We start from the raw sequence: 23170 nt of genomic DNA on the forward strand, positions 1-23170 counted from the left end.
ATTATAGGAAATTGGCTTTTCCGCCAGGGCACAATAATGACCAGGTTGTTTTGTATTGCTCTGGAAAATCATTCATAAGCTTCCGGAATGTTTCAGCTTCATGTGCCTGATGCAGTTGCACATGGATTGTCACCATTCTTTGTGCAATGGCTCTTCTAGAGCACAGTCGGGGGACTTAAACCAAGCTGTCTCAAGAGCAACCATTACTGGGCATTTATGGAACAACTTGGCATTGATGTCACCACACTCTTCAAAGTTTAAGCCCATAGTAATGTTTGATCATTTGAACAATACTCTTCCCGTAACTGTATGGTGTCAAAGCACCTCATTCTCCACCCTGGTGCCAAGGACCAGTCTTGTAACGCCACGTGCCCTCACCAACTCTTCCCTCACTACCTCACTCCCGACCCTCCAATGGAGCCAACTCTCCAATCCCACTGTGTACCCAGGCACCACTCCTCTCAAACCAATGTTTCAGACCTCTTAATCTGCACAGTTTCTTGACACCACCCTCCTCACCGAACCTGATCCCTGGCCATTTAAGTGTTTGGTCAACAGCTGCAGGCTCTTCCTACACATCCCATAGCCTATGACTCTCTAAAGTAAAAGCCAACTTTGATTATGGATAGCATACTTTTTTCTTGCACCAATGTGTAATGTGCAGCACAACAGAAATGGCTATTGTATTGCCCCAGTGCTTATCCAGCATGTGCATTTAGGCAGTCTGGATTCTCTGAGCCACACATCGTAAGCATGAATGTGCTTGTTCTGCTTTGCTTACTTAGCTTATCATGTTTAAAGAAAACATAAAAAATAATTTGTGTTAAAACAAGTGTAAAAAATGTGTCCATTGGGTTTCGGTTTTTAGCAGTTATTCAAAATTGCCTCTATGCTACTCTAAGCAAAATAATTAAAATATTCAGTCCTAAGTCCCTAGCAATGGTTGGATGGGGGTGGAGGTTGGAGAAGATTGTTTAGTGAATGGTTGCTGCGTGGGAAACCCCCATCCAGACAGCCTCTAACAGACGTCATCAGTAGTAGGAGGTGCAACACTGGGTGTTGAATAAACATAAGGGACAAGGAAGTTAAACTAGTCTTCATACAGGATAGTCTGTTGCGTCTCTGCTAGGATTAGTTTCCAACTACACAGCATGTCTGAGAACAAGAAAAAGAACAGAGGGAAAAAGAAGGGTGAAAGACGTGGTAAAGGAAAGGGACGTAAACAAAAAGGTAATTAATTTGAAACATGTCACTTTAATGTCAGTGAAGGAACTAATATATTGCAATTCCTCTCACTGCTTTTTAAGGTTTTTGCAAAAATGGACATGTTACTGCATATCAAGATATTTGATTCTATGAAAAGTTGATGTGGTTTAGCATGTAGAACATGCCTGTTATACTTGTCTTATTTTGACAGCCTTGAAAGTTAAAACTTGTACGATATAAAATGACAAATGTTACTGAAGGTCGTAGTAGAATATTTAAGAAGTAACTGTTTATACAAAATACATTCTGAAAACTACTTGCTAGAAATGGAAGAAAAGTAAATCAGTGCAGCACAAGTTATTCAGTTCTTAAAGATGTTTGTTAAAACGTGGGCAGAATTCCTTCTTTAGGAGTAATCTGACACACTGTAAAGTCCATGTTCCATTGTAGTATCTGAAACCAGCTTGACTCAAGTGCATTGATTTACTTGTGTGATGTTTGAAATTATAGTGTTTCTTCTGGTACTAAATGTGTTCCTTTATTTAATGAAAGTTAAGCATGAAAATGCCACATTGGATTTGAATTAACCTCTCCCACCGTTATATTGACAAAACATAATAGTAGTTTATAATCAGTGAGAATGTGACTTGAAGCTAGTTTCCTCGGAAGAGTGTTCAGTATGCTTGAAGGAGGGCAGACCCTCTGTGCATGTTTAGCTGTACCATGCCTGCAGAGCGTCAAGTTAAAGATCTTGCTTTATGTGTTCTTAGCTTCTGTGCTGCTGCTGATGATGTAAATATTTACTTTCAGATGTTTAAGATAAAGTTTATCAAAAGAACTTTACATTATGTGGTTGAATTTGAGCAACGCGATTTTTAGTGATGTGTGATTTTCAAGCAGAATATGTTTTCAGACACAATGTAATCACTTCATAGCGAATGCATCTTAGTGTTGATAACTGAATGAGTAACCCTTTCCTGCATCTAAACTTTTAGAGTGCTTTCCTGACTGTTTCACTGTAAGTTAGCAAGGCATTAGTTAATATGAATGGATTACATTCTTGTTAAGCAGTCACCCAGGATTGAGGATAGCTTCCTTTCATTCAAGTTTATGGGTTTTGTGATGACTGATGTAAAACTTGCAAACTCTTCCACATATAGGGCAGGAGATGAGGATAGATTGTTCTCTTTCTACTGATGGGCTTGTGTATCTCAGTGCCATTCCAAACATACTTTGCACAGACCAGGGATCTCTAGTGGTTAACATATCCATAGGACATACCCTAAGGAATATCGAGAGAGTAGACTGCTTTCAGCCTGGGTACCAACACAGATATGTGGCTGGTTGCGGGTGGTAAGTGAAGCCACTCAGCAACCAGCCACATGTGGATGCACCAGTCTCCAGGGAGAAGTACTTGAATTTGGCTGAGATTGACAACTCAGTTAACAGGCTGCCTTTGACTCTCAATAATCCTGCCTATTGGGCTTTAGTGTACTGACACACTCTCTGGTCCTTTCTATGGCTGTGTGCCATGACTTCAAAAGACTTTATATTATTGAAAATCCAGTCACATTCAGATTTATTAATCTAACTGCACCATCTAGTAATAAAATAAGTAAAATGAAGACTCAAAAGTGGATTTGTTGAAAGCAAAGAATTGTGGTTTCAGTGCCAGGAGATTTTAAAGGAGATCTCAGCCTGCTGTAGTTTCTTACTTTTGAATCAGCATCTGGCCCTCCTGCTCATATCAGCATTTTCCCTTTTAATTCCCTCACTGCCAAGCTTGTAGGCCAATTCCATCCCCTGATTCCATGCATACTATTGAATGCTTGCTAATGTATCCCTAGATGGAGGTAAGCAATAAAATCTGAAACTCATTTTGTCTGGTTTATGTCCAAATGCATGACACAAGGCAGTGAGCTTTGTAACAGCTGATATTATCTGCTAAGGTATATGTACTGAAATAAGAGTGTGTGATAACTCTTAAATGTCAAAAGGCTTGCTCACAATGATATTTCTGCTGCCAAAAGTGCCATTGAGAGCAAAGCTTCAAAATGCAAGTTGCTTGCCTATACCCACAGACAGAATCAAAATATAGTGCATTAAGGTAACAACAAGGCACCATTCCTGGGTTGTATTCAGAGAAGATGCATTTTGTGCAGTTATTGCTTATGATAATAGGCATTCATACAATCTGAGCAGCATTTTGAAATCAGAGGTTTTCTCTGATTTTATATAGCTGTTTACCTGAAATAGCAGAACTCAATGTGTTCATATTAATATTGGAACAATTTACTGGTTGAAACTATTGAGACTAAGTTTTCTTGTTGAGTAGTGTCTGGCAATTGAAATCATTTACACCTGTGTTTTATGCATAAAGCGTCTAAAAGCAAAATCCTTCTGTTTTGAAATGTTTGCATCCATTTGTAGCAAACATCACACACTCTGAACATTTAGATTGGGGAACTTTTGGGTAACCTTGATCCTAACATAGGTTTCACTTGCCTATTATATTTCCCCACACCTGATGAAGTCATCAAGGAACTCAGCTTAGTTTAACTATTTCATGGAAAATGGCAAAAGGTTATGAGCCTCAGTCCATTGTAATTAACTCACAATAAGACTGGGAGTGTATCAAACCAACAGCTCAGAATTAAGTATGAATAAAGGTACCGGAAAAAAAAGCAAAGTTTCTGTGAATTAGGCAATATAACTAGTGAAGTTAATGGATCCCATGTTTTGTAGACTTGACGACTGTTGTTATCTGCGGATGTTTGGGATGACCTTTGAATGTTGGGTATCATTGAACTGACCAGCTGATCGGGGGTGGGGAGGTGCTGGTTACCCCGGAAAACACAGAAAAATGTTTTAAATATTGTAATATTAGGTAATTACGCTTATGTTTAACTAGTCTAAAGTAAAAAAAAAGAGCCAGAACAAAAATAACATGCTGCTGCCCTCAACCTGGATACCAAAAGCTCAATTTTGTACTTCGCTGTTCGTTACAAGGTAGCTGGCACAATACGACTGAAGAAGAACCTAAGATCAGGCAGAACGGTGACTAACCGTATTGGGAAGAGGACGAGAGGCATAATCAAAGGTCTGCCTGAGGTGGGATTGTGAGTGGAGGTTCATTTCCTTACAGTCCAGCATAGTCCGTTGGTACATATTGAAGTAGGCATGTTTGCTGTTTAGATTTAACTGACTACTGCTGACACTGCTCTATGTTGCCTTTGGGGAGTCATTCTGAGTGAACTTAATTAAACGTTATGTTCCCATTTCCGTATACAGTATCAATAATAACTGTTTTGGATGTGGGTGTTGGATAACAATTTTTCTTTCTTTCCCAGTAAAAAGGGGAATACATAACATCGTAATGCTGTGTAATTGCGATGTTGTTTCTGTCAAAGACTGCACCAATAGGGTCATATTAATAGAATGAAACAAGAGGCTGCAGGTAGTCGTTGTGCAAGGTTTTGACCTGAAACACTGACAAGCCCTTCCTCCTCCCACCCATCCACACCCGCCACTCATACGCACATTCCCACCCACAGATGCTGCTCACCCTACTGAGTTTCTTTGGCAGATTATTCATTGCTTCATATTTTTAGACACCTTGCTGAATATTCTAGGTCAGTATTACAAAGATGAAGATGGGAGACATCACTCTGCTGATTAAATGTGGATTATGCATTGCTGGAAACCAAAATTGAAACTTAAAATTTTGTAGAATTGTGGCAGCTTTCAAAGTTTAAAATCTAAAATACAGATATATTACATGCTGAACTATTTGCTTAGCCTTTGAAAAACTTCCCAATTTGTTCAAAATGTCTCCATTAACTACATGACCATAACTGAGGTCGACTGCTTGTTGGAATGTTGTGTAACATGAGGCACCCTCAAGACCAAAACTTTAATGGATTTAAAAGATATTCAAGAAGGAAACCACATTGTATATTTTTTTATTTTGAAACAGCAGCCAAAGCTTACATATAATGTAAATATATTTGCCTAATAAGAAAATCTACATCAGAATCATATGCATTTTTCCACGAGTAGTTAAAGAACAATTAAGAACCAATATTTACAGAAGGCTTTCCTTAATTAAATACTGCATCAAAGTGTTACAAAGGCAATGCCATATGTGTTGCTTTTAACACAACTAACTATTTGTGTATAGCAAAGTATCTGCTGTTAGTGGGACTAATCACTTGGTGGTGGACTTTGAAAGCTGATTGGTGCCCAAGGCTCCAAGAGAACCCAGTACATTGTGGAAAACGCAAACACGAGGAAATCTGCAGATGCTGGAAATTCAAGCAACACGTACAAAAGATGCTGGTGAACGCAGCAGGCCAGGCAGCATCTATAGGAAGAGGTACAGTTGACGTTTCGGGCCGAGACCCTTCGTCAGGACTAACTGAAAGAAGAGATAGTAAGAGATTTGAAAGTGGGAGGGGGAAGGGGAGATCCAAAATGATAGAAGACAGGAGGGGGAGGAATGGAGCTAAGAGCTGGAAAGTTGATTGGCAAAAGGGATACGAGGCTGGAGAAGGGAGATGGTCATGGGGCGGGAGGCCTAGGGAGAAAGGAAGGGGGAGGGGAGCCCAGAGAATGGGCAAGGAGTTATAGTGAGAGGGACAGAGGGAGAAAAAAGAGAGAGGAAAATAAATAAATAAATAAATAAATAAGGGATGGGGTACGAAGGGGAGGTGGGGCATTAACGAAAGTTAGAGAAGTCAATGTTCATGCCATCAGGTTGGAGGCTACCCAGACGGAATGTAAGGGTCTCGGCCCGAAAAGTCGACTGTACCTCTTCCTATAGATGCTGCTTGGCCTGCTGCGTTCATTTACATTGTGGAAAAAGTGCTATGGATCTTTTGCATCCATGCAAAGTGTAAGACTCGGCCTCGTTTTAATCATTCTTGACTAGATGCATGGACTTGAAGCTGCAGGTCATTTGTTTGTTGTCTAAAAAGTGAACAGCCTCAAGTGATAGTGCGAATTTGAATTTGAATTTATTTAAATCTTACATCCATCCCACAACGTGAGGGAGTAAAAATCTTTGTATTATGACTCCATTGCACTGTGCAGAACTGTGAAATTATAGGTCTAATGGCTCGTAGAAAGAAGCTGTGCTGTAGCCTGTTGGCCCTGGCTTTAATGCTGCGGTACCATTTGCCAGACAGAAGCAGCTGAAGCAGTTTATGGTTGCGGTGACTGCTGTTCCCGATGATCTTCCAGGCCTTCATTAAGCACCTGCTGCTGTAAATGTCCTCAGTGGAGGGAAGTTCACATCCATGGATGCGCTGGCCTGTCCGTACCACACTCTGTAGTGCCCAGTGATAAAGGTTGGTACAGTTCCCATACAGCCAGCCAGGATGCTCTCAATGGTGCCCCTGTAGAAAGTCTTGGGGATTTGGCAAACTCATAATGTCCAATGTGAATGTGATGCAATTTTTACCTAATCCTGTAGATTTATGAGAGCCATGCAGAAGACTGCCTGCATATGTAAATCATGCTCCTGCTCCATCTCATACCATTTGTTCCTTACCCGAAGATGTGACCTGATGGACAGATCTGCTTGTGAGTGAGGCGTTTTTGTGCTCTTTTGGGAATATAGTTGCTTTTTTGATGCCTGCAGCTCCGTAATGTTAATAACACCAAGGCCTCAAAATGCTTTGGACGTCCGCTGACACAACCTTTCGCATGGTCAATATTAACATTTTTTTTCAGAATTCCCTGCATATCTCATGAAATGGCTGCCTTTTCAGAAAATGTTAACGTTTCAGGCAAATAGCGGTCTAGATTCATGAGTGTTCTTTGAACCCATGACATAGTGACATTGGTGAGAGTGCTCTCACTGAGTGAAATTGACATTCAAGAAGGAGGTAACACCTACAGCAATCACTGGAATAAAAATCTACAAAGCTTTAAATTGCTTGAACAACAGAAGATTTCACGACTTGAGACACTGATCTTTTTAGATGAACCTCTATCATGTTATGGAATTTTTGTCTGTTTGTTGAAGGAAGGAATTGAATAAAAGTGCATTTATTCAGATTGTTTTGGACAATGGAGGATCATTCAAAACAGCTCAGTAAACATTTACAAGTGAGAGCAACACACATCAAAGTTGCTGGTGAACGCAGCAGGCCAGGCAGCATCTATAGGAAGAGGCGCAGTCGACGTTTCAGGCCGAGACCCTTCGTCAGGACTAACTGAAGGAAGAGTGAGTAAGGGATTTGAAAGCTGGAGGGGGAGGGGGAGATGCAAAATGATAGGAGAAGACAGGAGGGGGAGGGATGGAGCCGAGAGCTGGACAGGTGATAGGCAGAAGGGGATACGAGGGGATGTTTATCTCCCAGCTCAGTGTGCCTGGAGATCACAAGCAGTGCTTCCAATTAAATAGAACTACCACCCTCCAGGTGAGAACTCCTGCCTATGAACCCCAGCTGACGTCAATTGAACAGAGCAATTCCAACATCTCACTCCGTATGGGTAGCCTCCAACCTGATGGCATGAACATTGACTTCTCTAACTTCCGCTAGGCCCCACCTCCCCCTCGTACCCCATCTGTTACTCTTTTTTATGCACACATTCTTTCTCTCACTCTCCTTTTTCTCCCTCTGTCCCTCTGAATATACCTCTTGCCCATCCTCTGGGTCACCCCCCCCCCGTCTTTCTTCCCGGACCTCCTGTCCCATGATCCTCTCGTATCCCCTTCTGCCTATCACCTGTCCAGCTCTCGGCTCCATCCCTCCCCCTCCTGTCTTCTCCTATCATTTTGCATCTCCCCCTCCCCCTCCAGCTTTCAAATCCCTTACTCACTCTTCCTTCAGTTAGTCCTGACGAAGGGTCTCGGCCTGAAACGTCGACTGCGCCTCTTCCTATAGATGCTGCCTGGCCTGCTGCGTTCACCAGCAACTTTGATGTGTGTTGCTTGAATTTCCAGCATCTGCAGAATTCCTGTTGTTTGCATTTACAAGTGAGATGTTGGAATTGCTCTGTTCAATTGACGTCAGCTGGGGTTCATAGGCAGGAGTTCTCACCTGGAGGGTGGTAGTTCTATTTAATTGGAAGCACTGCTTGTGATCTCCAGGCACACTGAGCTGGGAGATAAACATCCCTCAAAGTTCAACAGATTAGATAGCAACTGTGAGAAAAGGATCAAATTAACATTTCAGCAACACAAACATCTTTTCTTTCAGAGTGCCTTCACATTGCTGAAAGGAAACTCTTCTTTCTGATTTTCCATTAGCACAACAAAATCTGTTCCTTTCAGTGCTTTAGTAGCTTTTATTTCAGATTAACAATATGCAAAGTATTACATGTTTTATTTTGGGAGATTTGGAAATGGTTAGAGAGGTTTAACTCGTGACTTCATACCTGCTCCGAACTAATAACACAAGGTTCATTAAAAATAAGTTAAAGTAAACTGAGCTCTACTATGAAATGTTGCTCATTTTGTAGAATGGATCAGCCTGTTGATCCATTATTATGTCAATAAATTATCAGCCTGCGTTTCAGAGGATTGGAGAAACTTATATAATAGACCAGATGGAATTAAATATCTTGTTCATACAACAGTGGTTTTTATTGTTACAATTCTGGGTGAATAACAGGTAACTAGATATTGGACTGTAATGTTGATCTCCCCATTGTAAGGGGTTCCAGGATTCACTTACCAGAAACATTAAACCCAGGAGAGCATCTCGTGCTGACTAGAAATTTCTTATTGGCACTTAAGTGTGGTTATTTTATTTCTTGATTCAGTTGTTTCTTTCATCCTTTCTCTTTAGGCTCTGTATTTTAAAATAAATCTTTATATGCATCTTTCTAAAGCCAAAGGGAACCATTTACAGCCATGCTTAAATGGATGCTGATTGACCAACAGACTGTTTCCAGCATTTCCTGCTTTCCATTTAAATTTCCATCAATTATTGCTCAACCTTGCTCAAAATTGTGCAGCAACCTGTTTACGAATAGAAGATACAAGAAATAGGAAAAGGAGCAGGTAATTTAATCCACTGAGCCTGTTCTGCCATTTAACTAAAATCATCCTCCAACCCTTCATTCATTTGCTGATTAAAACATGAATCAGATTAATTTTTTATTTATTAAAGGATTCTATACCTTTCTGGAGCATGGAATTTCAAAGATTTGTTGCCTTTTGCAAGAGGAAATTATTCAACATACTTTCTTAAATTTCTGCCTCCTTACTTTTGAGTCCATGTCCTCTGATCTTCGACTTTCCTATGAGGTTTTTCCTTGTGTTTGCCCTGTCCAGTCTCCTAATGAATTGCATGTTTCAAAAAATAGCATGTCGTTATCCTGAAGCCTTTATGCAGATTGTAGAGTGGGAAGAGGAAAGATTACAATACTAAACAGACCCCTTTACTTTTTGCTGATGTGTTTGATGACTTTCTTGAAATGGAATTACTCATTGAGCTCCACTTACATTTTGCACAATTAAATTACACATAATTTGAAAGCAATCCAGTACCCTACAACTAATTATTGAGAAAGGCTTGCAGATAGGAATAACTTATAAATTCCTGGATCCAAATTGGAAAAAAATAAGCATTAACTAATTGCTTTTATTGTTATTTTTCATTATGCTTCTGATACTTCAAATTGTGCCTAGTAGCTCAATATTGACATTTTACATATGACTGAAATTTATTTACATTCAGCCTTCAAACATTATTGCATGTTTTAAAATTTGTTGTTTTGCAGTAACAGTACATTGCAGTACATAACAAAAAAACTATAAATTACATGAAGAAATGTGTATATTATATATATACAATTTATATAAAATTAAATTGAATAAACAGTGCAAAGAGAGCAAAAAGAAACAGCGAGGTAGTGAACAGTGGGGGCTCATTGTTGTGGTGGCACCTCTAAGATCTCTGTGTTTTAATCAAACCTGTAGCCCAGCACATCTTTCCCACTTACTTTTTCTCAAACGTGAACTGCACTTGCAGCCTGAGTCTGCTGTCCAGTTTTGAGGATCGATTTTTTTTTAGGTGTGTCTTCAGGTTCATGTACCTCCTCACTGATGGTAGCAATGATAAAAGAGCATGTCCTTGGTGATGGGGGACCTTAAAGATGGATGCCACCTGTTTGAGGCATTTCCTTTTGAAGATGCCCATGATTCTGGGGAGGTTAGTTCCTATGATAGAGCTTGATGAGTTTGCAACCCTCTGCAGCTTCTCTGATCCTGTGCAGTGGCCCCTCCATACGAGATGGTGTTGCAACCAGTTAGAATGATCTCCATGGTATATCTGTAAAAATTTGTAAGAGTCTTTGGTACATACTAAGTCGTCTCAAACTCCTAATGAAATATATCCACTGTTGTGCTTTCTTTGTGATTATATCAATATGTTGGTCCCAGGATAGATCTTTAGAGAAGTTGACACAGAGGGTCTTGAAACTGATGTGTGTTCACTCAACTTTCCCTTCTTTCCTGCAGTCCACAATCAATCCTTTGATCTTACTGATTTTGAGTGCAAGGTTGTCTTTGTGACACCACTCAACCAGCTGATCTATCTTGCTCCTGCATGCCTCCAGGTCACCACATGAATGATACAGCAATAGATGTATCATTGGCAAATGTACAGATGGCGTGCTGTGCCACATTTGTGGGTGCAGAGAAAATAAAGCAGTGAGCTAAGCACACGTCTTTGAGGTGTGCCAGTGGGGATTATCAGCATGGATGAGGTGTGATTTCCAATCGGCACTGACTATGGTCACCTGATGAGGAAGCCAAGGTTCCATTTGCTGAGGTCCAGGTTGATGATTAGTACTGACTGTGTTGAACGCTGAGCTATAATCAATAAACAGTAGCCTATTGTCCAGGTGATCCAAAGCTGAGCGAAGAGCCAGTGAGATTGCATCCCACTGTAGGTCAATTGTGGCAATTTGCAAATTGCAGAGGGTCCAGCTCTTTGCTTAGACAGATGCTGATTCTGGCCATGACCAACCTCTCAAAGCACCTCATCACAGTAGATATACAGGGATGTACATACACCCAAGGAGAAGGACACAGATAACTTGTTGATTGTTAGAAGGGGGAATGGGATAGCTAGCCAGTTCGAAGTATGCCTGTGGCCATTCCCTACAGCTACAGGTATACCGCTTTGGATGTTGTTGTGGAAGAGGGTGATGACCACAGCAGTTAGGCCTCTGGCACTGAGTCTGGCTCTGTGCCTTTGTAGGGAAAGGGGGAGGGGAAGCAAGCTGTGGTGATGGCAGATTCAGTGGTCAGGGGAGCAGAAAGGAGTTTCTGTGGATGAGAATGAGATTCCTAGATGGTAGGTTGCCTCCTGGGTGCCAGGGTCAGGGACATCTCAGATTGTGTCCACAGCATTCTTAAGTGGGAGGTTGAACAGCCAGAGGTCATGACCTACAGGTAGAAGGAGTGACCAGGATCTGCAAGTGAGTTTAGGGAGTTAGGTGCCACATTGAAGAACAGGTCCTCCAGGGTTGTGATCTCAGGATTGCTACCTGTGCCATGTGTTAGTAAGGCCAGAAATGGGAAGATCATACAGGTAAACACGTGGCTAAGGAGATGGTGCAGGAGGGAGGGCTTCAGATTTTTGGATCATTGTGCTCTCTTCCAGGGAAGATGAGACCTGTATAGAAGGTACAGTTTGCACCTTAATTGTAGGGGGACTAGTATCCCAGCAGGAAGGTTTGCCAGTGCTGCATGGGGGAGGGTTTTAAACTAGGGTTGCAGAGAGAAGAGAACCAGAGCAGAAGAACAGATAGTGGAGTGGTTGTGGAGAAAGATGTTGTTAAGTCTACATACAAAGTCAGGACTCAAAAGGTTGAGAATGATGGAACTAATGTTCTGAACAGCATATATTTCATTGTAGGAGTATTGTAGGAAAGGCAGATGAGTTTAGGGTATGGATCGGTACATGGAATTAGCCATTAGTAAGACTTGGTTGCAAGAGGGGCAGGACTGGCAGCTCAATGTTCCAGAGTTCTGTGGTTTTACACGTGATAGACTGGGAGATATTAAAAGGGGAGGGGAGGCATTACTAGTGAAGAAAAATGTCACAGCAGTGCTTGGACAGGACAGACTGGAGAACTTGGCCAGAGAGGCTTTATGGGTAGAACAGAGGAATAAGAAATGTCTGACCATGTTATTGGGATTATATTATAGACCACCCAACACTCCAGGGGATTTAGAGGAGCAGATTTGTAGAGAGATTGCAGACTGTTGCAAGAAACATAAGGTTGTGATAGTAGGTGATTTTAAATTTCCACATATTGATTGAGTTTCCTGGATGAAAAAGAATTTGTCAAATGTGTTTAACCAAGTTTCCTGAACCAGATGACACCAAGATTGGGGGTTTAGTGAATAGTGAGGAAGGCTATCAAAACTTGCTGCGGGACCTGGGCCAGCTGGAAAAATTGGCTGTAAAATGGCAGATTAACTTAATGCAGACAAGTGTGAGGTGTTGCACTTTGGTAGGACCAACCAGAGTAGGTCTTAGACAGTCAGCAGTAGGGCACTGAAAAGTGCAATAGAACGGAGGGATCTGGAATACAGATCACAATTCCTTGAAAGTGGTGTAACAGATAGATGGGGTTGAAAAGAAAGCTTTTGGAACATTGGCCTTCATGAATCAATGTATTAAGGGATGTTATAATAAAATTGTTTAAGACTTTGATGAGGCCTAATATAAACCATTGTGTGCAGTTTTCATCACCTACCTTCAAGGAAGTTCTAAATAAGATTGAAAAGTGCAGAGAAAATCTGCAAGGATGTTACTGGGACTTGAGGACCTGAGTTATAGGGAAAGATTAAATCAGTTAAGACTTTATTCCCTGGAACACAGATGAGAGAGGGGAGATTTGATGGAGGTATACAAAATGATGAGAGTATGGGTCGGGTAAATGCAAGCAGTTTTTTCTCCAGTAAGGTTGGGTGTGACCACAACTAGAGGTGGGTTAAGGGTGAAAGGCGAAATGTTTAAGGAAAGGTACCTAAATGTATTCAATTTGAAATATGGACATTTCTGATGATGTAGAATGGGAAGTTCAGGCAACAATTTTTTAAAACTCCAACGTGTGATTAGGATAGCTTAGCACAAGCACATCACTGAGATTCATCTACCAGAGACCATATACAAACATTGATGCCTACGCTGTACTCATCCCTTCCCGGACACTGTCTGTCCAATCTCCTGCCATCAGGTAGGAGATACAGAAACATTTTAGCCAAGACAGTTAGACTGAAAAACGGCTTTCCGAAGGCTGTTGTGCAGCTGTGCAATGCCACACCCCTGCTGGCCAACGGCCTTGAGTGTTATGGACTATTGAAGTCACTTGTTGCATGTAAATATGGGAATTTTGTTTATATTAAGCCATACATGCAATCTAAATAACTTTTGTACGGACAGGAGTAGCAGCGCAATCTCATTATCTTGAGCAATGACGAAGTTCTGTTCCTTTCTGTCCTATTCTATTTGCCCTTCTGCATTCATCAATGTGAAGGCCAGCACTCTGTGAATACTTAAGATCCTTAGGAGCCTTTGGATCCTCCTGGAAAATGGGTTGCCCTGAGCAAAATCGACAATCTTACTTTTCCTTGGTGAGGTTGTGGTTAAGTATTGATTGCCACTTCATAGGCACTTTGTTTATTGAATATAGTAGCAGGAATCACTGCTGCCAAAGTTTGCTACAGAAGGTGAAGACTGATATGACCCATCTACCTGGGTGCAATTGATGTGCAGTCTGCTACACCCAGCTTATCATTTTAAAGCTGTTATATATTCTGTCTGTTCTTTCTGCCAGTATTTCTTTTCTGTTTTGTTTAGATGCACTTTATGTATTGCCTGTAGACTTCGTTACTTCAACAACAATGTGAGCGCCATGATAGTGTAGCAGTTAGTGTAACACTTTAACAGTGCCAGTGACCCAGGTTCAGTACTATCTCTGTCTATCAGGAGTTTGTACATTCTCCATGTGATAGATTATGTTTCCTCCGGGGTGCTGCTGTTTCCTCCCACATTCCAAATGTGTACAGGTTAGGTTAATTGGCCACATGGGTTGAATTAGTTAGCATGTGCTCATTCAGTCATAAAGGCCTGTTACCATACTGTATCTCTAAATATTTTTTTTAAATCTGAGGTTTGAAGAACCAGAATTTTGATTCTATTTTGTGAGATGTCCATCATCTACCAGTTTGCTTATTATTTTCTACTTCTCACGGCTAGGTAATTGCAACTGATGTATTTCAGGAAATATTGCACTTCAGATTCTTAAATGTCAGGGCTAATCTGCTATGTTTAGCATGAATAATCTCCATAGTGCTTGCATCAATGTTATTTTAATCCAGTGTGGCTGATAACAGTTCTTTATTCACCTCCTTCTGCTAGAATTCTTTCATCTGGGGTTATTGATCCTCAACCATTAAATCCTTCAGAAAATGAATGTATCCTCGCTGGATTCTGTTTGCACAAACCCCCTAATCAAATTCCTTAATATTATACCTTCTTCCTACCGTTACCGTCCTGATTTGATTGGCTCAGTGACAGATTTGGTCCTGCCTTTTGCAATCTCTTGCCATTGTCTCTTAAAAGAGAAGGCAGCAATCTCCCAGTGGTTATCCATTACAATTTGACTTCTCATTCGCATTCTGACATGACTGTTCATTGCCTCCTTTACTGCCACGATGAGGCCAAACTCAGGTTTGTGATGCAACACCTCATATTCCATCTGTGTAAATCCCAACTTGATGGCATGAACATTGATTTCTCTAACTTCTGGTTATTTCTCTCCCTTCCTTCTGCTCTCTTTTTTTTCTATTTTCCATTCTAATTACTCTCTCACCCTCTCTCTTCTGTTCACCTGCCCTTCACCTCCCTTTGGTTCTCCTCTTCCTTCCCCTTCTTCCATGGTACAACATCCTCTCCGAAGAGATTCCCTCTTCGTCAGCCTTTTACCTCTTTCACCTATCCCCTCCAAGATTCTTACTTAATTCATCCTCTCCCACCCACCCGCCTTCCCTCTCACCTGATCTCATCTGTCACCTTGTAATCTTTTCCCTCAACCTAATTCCTTATTCTGGTTTCTGTCCCTCCCCTCGTTCTTTCCAGTCCTGAAGAAGGGTCTTGGCCTAAAAAATCAACTCTTTATTCCCCACCATAGATGTGGCCTGACTTGCTGAGTTCCTCTAGTACTTGCTTTTTGTGTTGCTCAGATCTGTGTGCTGCAGGATATCTCTGTTTAACAAACAAAGCTTCTCACCACACAATTGTGACTTCTGGCCCTTACTCTAGATACAGTGTTTGGGTGTCTCACTCTGATCCAGAGTTTGGTCATCTCAAATGCTAGAATATAAATGCAAACATCTCAACTTCTACAAGACACAAATTCTTCCATCCTCAGACAACACTAAAGTCTGTGCACTGTTCCCATGTTTAATAACACTATCCTACATCGAAGGTTTATTTGGAATATGTTTAGCTGTTTTCTCTTCCATGGTCCCACTCCAACCCTCCAATAACACTGGAGAATCCACTGTTTTGCTTTCCAGTACCTTTAATTTGGGAGATCCCTGTGCAGTCATTCTTAGCTCATCTCTTTCCACTTCTGCATGTTGTCTCTCATCAATATCATCTGGATACATGACATTGGAGTCTACAGCTCTTCTGCCAATGCACAACTCTACCTCATTGATCCTTCGCTGTCTTAGTGCTATAAAAACATAATCTTGTTTGAATTTTCTTTGGAAAAAAAAAACTTGAGCACTAAAGGAAAGCAAATCCTTTTCATTTAAATGTACTTTGTCATTCCTTAATCAATTTCCTTTTTTGTTATGACCCCTAATAAATTTTTAAAAGTTATGAAACTGTAGGGACAGGAAATCCAGCTACTATGTTTAATGGGCACAGTATACTGTATATTACACAATTACTAGAATTATCAGTATTGAATTAACTGAATTAGTTGCCCATATATCTAATTGCCATTTGTGTAGTGTTGCTGTGTACAAACTGACCATTACAGCACTTAAAAGGTATCTAATTTTTAAAAATATTGCCCAGGATTTAGCTGTTGGTGGTGAAAAAAGTGGGATTCACCACTTCAGGGGAAACTATCCACAAAGATCATATAAATGACATATCCAAAAGTTGAAAAGTCTTAATACCCATTGGATTTTGAAATATTTATTTGGTGAATTACAAGGTCCTATATTAAACTACTGTTTTAAGGGATTTAAAGCCTAACATGACATCAAAAAGAACAAAGAGTAATATTTCAAGGGTAAACACAAAATACTCTGCAGATGCTGGGGTCAAAGCAACACTCACAACACGCTGGAGGAACTCAGCAGGTCGGGCAGCATCCGTGGAAAAGATCAGTCAACGTTTCGGACCAGAACCCTTCAGTCTTGACGAAGGGTTCCGGCCCGAAACGTTGACTGATTGGTTCCACGGATGCTGCCTGACCTGCTGAGTTCCCCCAGCGTGTTGTGAGTGTTGCAATATTTCAAGGGTATTTTGTTGTGAAAATAGTTGGTGGTAGGAGAGGTGTATTAAGTGTGTGATAAGATGGTTTAATGTATGTTTTGTGCAGGCCTGAGTTGTGGAAACACCATAGGCTGGTAGAAGCACCATAGGTGGATCAAAGGATTGGTCAGAAGGATATCAGGAACTGAAGGTCATGCTAGATGGAGGATCAGGTTTGTAGTTTGCTCATAGTGATGGGCTGATTGGAGTCACAGCATTAGAGGGCTTGAGGGCCAGCTGCAATGAGGGGTGATCTTTCTTTCAAATAGTACACTCTATTCATAACATTTGCAGATGCATGATAGAGCACATCCTCATCTTGACTTTTACAGGACCAACATTATTTCATTTGCCGACCAGATTTACTTTATAGACACAACAGGTATTACAGATGCTGGAAACCTAGAGCAATGCACACAGTGTTCTGGAGGAGCTCAACAGGTCAGGCAGCATCAATGGATTTTTAAAAAATATACATACAAGGAAACATTTTAGACTTCAATCACTTAGTATGCAGAGGTGAAGTGGCCCTTAAAATGTGGCCTTTACTCATAAAATATTTGTGGGAGTTGGTTCGAAGGTTGTCAAGCCGAGGAGTGGTAGTGGGGGCAAGCTCCCACCACCTAAAAGTGCTCCTCACAGCATGCGCCTCAAATAGCCTCTGACAACCAAGTCCAACTCTTGGCCTTCTTATGTGGCTTAGCCTCTAAGCCCAGCAGAACTATTTCTACTGACAGGAGAAGGGGCGAAGGCAGGTCCTGGTGCCTTAAAACCAGTGCTTCGGCTAGATGGAGCTCATCAGTCTGGGAAGGCATTCTATCCAAGAGTGGGAAAACTCTGACTTCGAGCCTCCTATGCCTTGCGGCCATACCCACTCATGGGAAAGGCTTCGGGAGTAAACCCTGAGGACAAATCCGGAGTTGGAGTCCCTAAGGCAGTCTGAACGTTGCCTTCAACCTCGTTCTGGCAACTCCTGTGAGGACACTGGTGCCAAGCTGTATCGGCCCTTGCCCTTCCCTTAGACAACATCGGTGTTGTGGAGAGAGGAGACTTGCTGCATTGGCAACTGCCAGTCTTCTATACAACCTTGCCCAGGCCTGCGCCCTGGAACTTTCCAGGCGCAGATCCATAGTCTCGCGAGACTAACGGATGCCACCATTTGTTGGAGCCCCACCAGGCCGTCAAAATGTGCTACTCTGCAACATTCATTGTGGAATGTGCTTTGCATTGTAAGAAAGCAAGCCTCAGCCAGGCTGGAGGGTATTTTCCACTAAATTGATAATCTTCCAGCCGTGGTTAGCATGTGTCTAACTGAGCAATGGCCATGGCACATAAAACTCAACATCTTGTGTCCTGTGGCTGCATCTATTTTCCAGACCACATAGTGAGCATACTTTCAGGAAGATGATGAATAGCAGTCTCATCTACCACAGCTGCCTTAAGAGCAATAAGTGATATCAATGGCATTTTGGCTTTGCCTGAAAGATTTAATGGAGGACACCATGTACGAGAGAAGAGATGTAGCAGAAACTGGGATCGTGGAAAGCTCAGTGATGTCATACATGAATGTGGTTCATAAGTGTTGGTGATTAGCGAGCTTAAGGTAAAAGAACCCAAAGAGGAAGTGATCATAATATGATCAAATTCACCCTAAGATTTGAGAAGAAGCTAAAGACAGATGTATCAATATTACAGTGGAGGAAAGGAAATTACAGAGGCACGAGAGAGGAGTTGGCCGGAATTGACTGGAAAAGGACACTGGCAGGGATGACAGTGGAGCAACAATGACAGGAATTTCTGGAAGTAATTCAGAAGGTACAGGATATATACATCCCAAAGAGGAAGAAGTATTCTAAAGGAAAAATGACACAACCCTGGCTAACAAGAGAAATCAAAGCCAAAAAGAGGGCAAATAATAGAACAAAAAAAAGTGGGAAGTTAGAGGATTGGGATACTTTTAAAAATCAACAGAAGGCAACTAAAAAAGTCATTAAGAAGGTAAAGACAGAATATAGAAGTAAGCTAGCCAATAATATTAAAGAGAATACCAAAAGTTTCTTCAGATGCATAAAGAGTAAAAGGGAGTCGAGAGTGGATATCAGACTGCTGGAAAACGATGCTGGAGAGGTAGTAATGGGGGACAAGGAAATGGTGCATGAACTGATAAAGTATTTTGCATCCGTCTTCATGGGGGAAGTTCCAGGTGTCAGGGATCATGAAGTGTGTGAAGTTAGCATTACTAGAGAGAAGGTTCGTGGGAAACTGAAAGGTCTGAAGATAAATAAGTCACCTGGACCAGATCGTGTACACCCCAGAGCTCTGAAAGAGGTGGCTGAAGACATTGCAGAGACATTAGAAATGATCTTTCAAGAGTCACTAGATTCTGGAATGGTTCCAGAAGACTGCAAAATTTCCAATATCATTCCATTCTTCAAGAAAGGAGAGAGACTGAAGAAAGGAAACTAAAGGCCTATTAGTCTGACTTCAGTGGTTGGGAAGATGCTGCAGTGAATTGTTAAGTATGTGGCTTTGGGCTACTTGGAAGCACTTGATAAAAAAGGCCATAGTCAGCATGGTTTCCTCACAGGAAAATCAAGCCTAATAGATCTGTTGGAATTCTTTGAAGAAATAACAAGCAGGATAGACAAATGAGAATCAGTTGATGTTGTGTACTTGGATTTTCATAAGGCCTTTGACAAGGTGCTGCTGAACAAGCTATGAACCCATGGTATTTCAGGAAAGATTCTAGCATGTATAAAGCAGTGCCTAATTGGCAAGTGGCAAAAAGTGGGAATAAAGGGAGCCTTATCTGGTTGGTGGTCGGTGACTTGTAGAACAGTTACTACCCCTCAACCATCAGGGTCCTGCACAAAAAGGGATAACTACATTCATTTAAGATTTTTATCTTGTTATTTCATGCTCATTATTTCTTGCTATTTATTTATATCTGCATTTGCATAGTTTGTTGCCCATTGATCCTGTTTACAGCTACTGTTCAATAGATTTGCTAATTATGCCGTAAAAAAAGAATCTCGGGGTTGTATGTAGTGACATGTATATACTCTGATAATACATTTTACTTTGACTTTGACTTTGACCCAAGAAATTTGGAGAATCTTGCTATCTATGATGTGCTTTCTACTTTTTTAAGGGCATCAGAGTTCAGGAGGAGGAAGGTTAAAGAATATAATTTGGAATGAGAGGTGGTGGGGCACTGAACAAAGGACTTATTCTATGGAGGAGCAAAGGTAGCAAACTAATGTGTGGAGGGTGCAAGGAAGGAAAATGGGAACCAGTATCCAGTCCTCTGAATTATTTACCAAATATTTTTGGAACAGTTATTCAAATTACCTGCAGTGGCAACACCTAAGCCACCTTTGGGCAGTCCTTCATCAGGAATATGCAGAGGATTTCAAGAGCTGCATTCCACTTGGGTAATCTTTCAAGGTTATCCATTAACACTGGGGGCGGGAAGACAGTCAAAGCATAAAGCAGCTTGACATCAGAGGTGTAGGACACAGTCTGCTGAAGTTCAAGTGCTCTGCATTAAGATACTGTAATTACTTGGACTGGTTACATGATCAAGGCCAGTTATCTGATCTGGTATATAATCCCAGTATCACCTACCATCATCCTGTAATTAAAAGAGGGTACTTGGCAAACCTTCAGTTAATAATACAGAGCATGTGATTTAAAAAAAAGCGCAATTGCTTTGCTGAATAGAAAACAAAAAATAAAGCATCAGGGAATGTTTAATAAGAGCTTCAGAACGTGAACCAGATGTTCACCATTCAGTAAGACTATTTCTGTACCTAGATGCCCTGAAAATGTGTATTATTTATAGATTACATTATGCTAGGATATGGAGCACGGGTTGATTAATGAGATTAAAGTGCCGATAATTGTAAGTGGCATAGTTGTGGCAAGTGGGAAGGTTGCTTCACAACTCTGTTAATTTTGGTTCGGTTTATTATTATTGTCACATGTACCGAGATACAGTGAAAAACTTGCCCTGCATACGGTTCGTTCAGATTAAACTGTTATACATGCACTGAGGTAGAACAAGGGGAAACAATAACAGAATGTAGAATAAACTGTAACAGCTACAGAGAAAGTTCACGTAGGTAAAACAATATTTAGATGCAAGATCATAATGAGATAGGTCGTGAGCTCAAGAGTCTTATCGTACCAGGGAACCATTTAATAATTTTATAACAGTAGGGTAGAAGCCTCTCCTGAACATGGCACGCCATGCTTTCAGGCTTTTGTATCTTGGCTGGTGGGCTAGCTGCTACAAATTCCCCCCTCGTGTGCCGGTGAATGATAGATTCTGAAGGGAATTGACAGGAGTGTGGGGAGAAAAGGTTACAGACAAGTTAGGAAATGGGATTGCTAAGTGAGCTGGTATCAACTTGAGGAGCCAAAGGGCCTTCACCTATATTGTAAGAATCACTTACAGTTAAACTAATTTGCTTGCTAATAAGTAATTTGTATTCATCATGCCATTATATGTAAACAATTATAGACTTTTAAAATGATTTAAGCTAACATAATAGACTGAATGGTGTATACACATAATTTTTGTTAGCTTACAACATGATTAATAACAAATATACATACGGGGAGGAAATTCTACTTAAAAGCTGAGCAACCAGAGGGGTACATGTCCTGCTCAATATTAAATCCATTTTCCTTGCAAAAGGGAAATCAGTGGCAAGAAGCAAATCCATTTTTCTTCATGTAGCACATATGCCAAAATCAAATTTCACCAAAGCAGAATTTCAATTTCAAACTGTAACTTCACTTTTCAGCTGTTTTATGGTGAAGATTGTTTTATAGATGCAATGGTCAAAACAGAACAGAATGAAAGAACACAATTGTGTTTAACATAGCTTCTATGATTGCACACACTTCAAAATGATCTGTTGAAATCTACAGGAGAAATTTTGCAGTGTAAGAAATAATACTGATGTATAAATCTGTTAAATTACTGAAAAGAAATCTAAGAATTAAGTCACAAGATTCTTGTAGAATATTTACCCCTGCAATCCAGTTATTGAAATAGTAATTCTCTTTCAATCTCTTCAGAGATTAAGTGAAAAATTTTAAATAAAACTGTAAAAATTAGGAAACATTCTATAGGTAGTCCCATTCAGGCCTAAAGATTTAATCACTGTGGAGAACTTCACTGTGGGATAACTCCTTTCCTGACAAGGAGGGAGTCTACTTGGCAGGTGAGACTTGTAGCTGTGAAACAATCTCAGGTTCTGAGGTTTCCTCCATGTTGGTTGTAGGAGTTGACTCTGGGACTGCAGGAAGTGGCTCTGACAGCTCAGGACACCTATTTTCTCTAGCAATTGTCTTTGCTCTCCACCACTGATCGATGTGTCACCTCCAGATGACATTAGATGCAATCTTCACCTGTAGGAGAATGGACCAATTCTGTGCTGTATCTTTCCATTACCTCTATAATCGCTCATCAGGACTGCTGTCCATAAGAGCAACATCAAACCTGCTTGTTTGTAGAGCCCTCAGTTTGTCTCAGCTGCTTGTCCTACATACTCCTGCTGAGACTGGATTTGAGGAGATCCAAGTGTGAGCACAGGAGACGACCAGGAACAGCATAACTGGTGAGTTGTTTGTTGTGGAGTGTGCTGCATTGTGATATGCAAGGAGGAAATTAGCGAGTTTCTGATTCTGTGTTGGTGTAGTATGTTCTGCTGGCATTACACAGAGTGTTTTATTTAGACTCTGGAGAAACCCTTCCACCAAGCCATTGGTAGCTGGGCGGTACGGTGCAGATGTAATATATCTTATTCCATTCATTTTCAGAAATGACTGAAACTGTTCCACAGCAAACTGTGGTCCATTGTCATTGATCTAGTATTCTGGAACGCCAGCCCTTGAGAAGAGGCTTTATCAACACATCAACAGCGTGCGAGGCTGTAGTGGAGACTATTGGGAACACTCTTCTCTAGTTTGTAGCTGCATCCACTACTACCAAGAAATTTGTGCCCATTAATGGTCCAGCAAAATCCACATAAATCTTCTGCTAGGGCAATGAAGGACATTCCCAGGGATGGAAAGTCATACGCTGCCTGAGTTGCTGAGTTCCTCCAGCATTTTGTGTGCATTGATTTGGATTTCCAGCATCTGCAGACTTTCTTGTGTTTATGGAGCGTTGCTGCTCTTGGCTTCTTCCAGACATGTTGGCATCCCAAACAGTGCATGGCAAGCTGCTCAATCTGCTGACCTATCCTCGCCACGAGGCAATGCTTTCATTTGGACTGCACGTAGATGACTGACATGTAGCTTCTCCAGCACTTGAGCTTTCAGCTTGGATGGTACAACAACTCTCCATCCCCACATAAGACAATCTCCATCAAGGGCAATGTCATCCTGGTGCGGGTAAAAATGGGTGAACTGGAGTCTCT

The 23170-nt window shown here is 41.1% G+C and overlaps 1 protein-coding gene across 3 annotated transcripts in view; it reads left to right on the plus strand.

The window, feature by feature from the left end:
* Window positions 1-1112: 1112 nt before the first annotated feature.
* Window positions 1113-23170, plus strand: part of LOC134349309 (pro-neuregulin-2, membrane-bound isoform-like) — a 144286-nt gene continuing 122228 nt past the window's right edge. For all 3 annotated transcript variants that reach the window (XM_063053413.1, XM_063053415.1, XM_063053414.1), the window contains exon 1: window positions 1113-1230. In XM_063053413.1, the coding sequence (XP_062909483.1) occupies window positions 1152-1230 (79 nt within the window). In that variant the 5' untranslated portion in view covers window positions 1113-1151. The remainder of the gene's footprint in view (window positions 1231-23170) is intronic.

Source organism: Mobula hypostoma, chromosome 7 (genome assembly GCF_963921235.1).
Source record: "Mobula hypostoma chromosome 7, sMobHyp1.1, whole genome shotgun sequence".
NCBI classification, from domain to species: Eukaryota; Metazoa; Chordata; class Chondrichthyes; order Myliobatiformes; family Myliobatidae; genus Mobula; species Mobula hypostoma.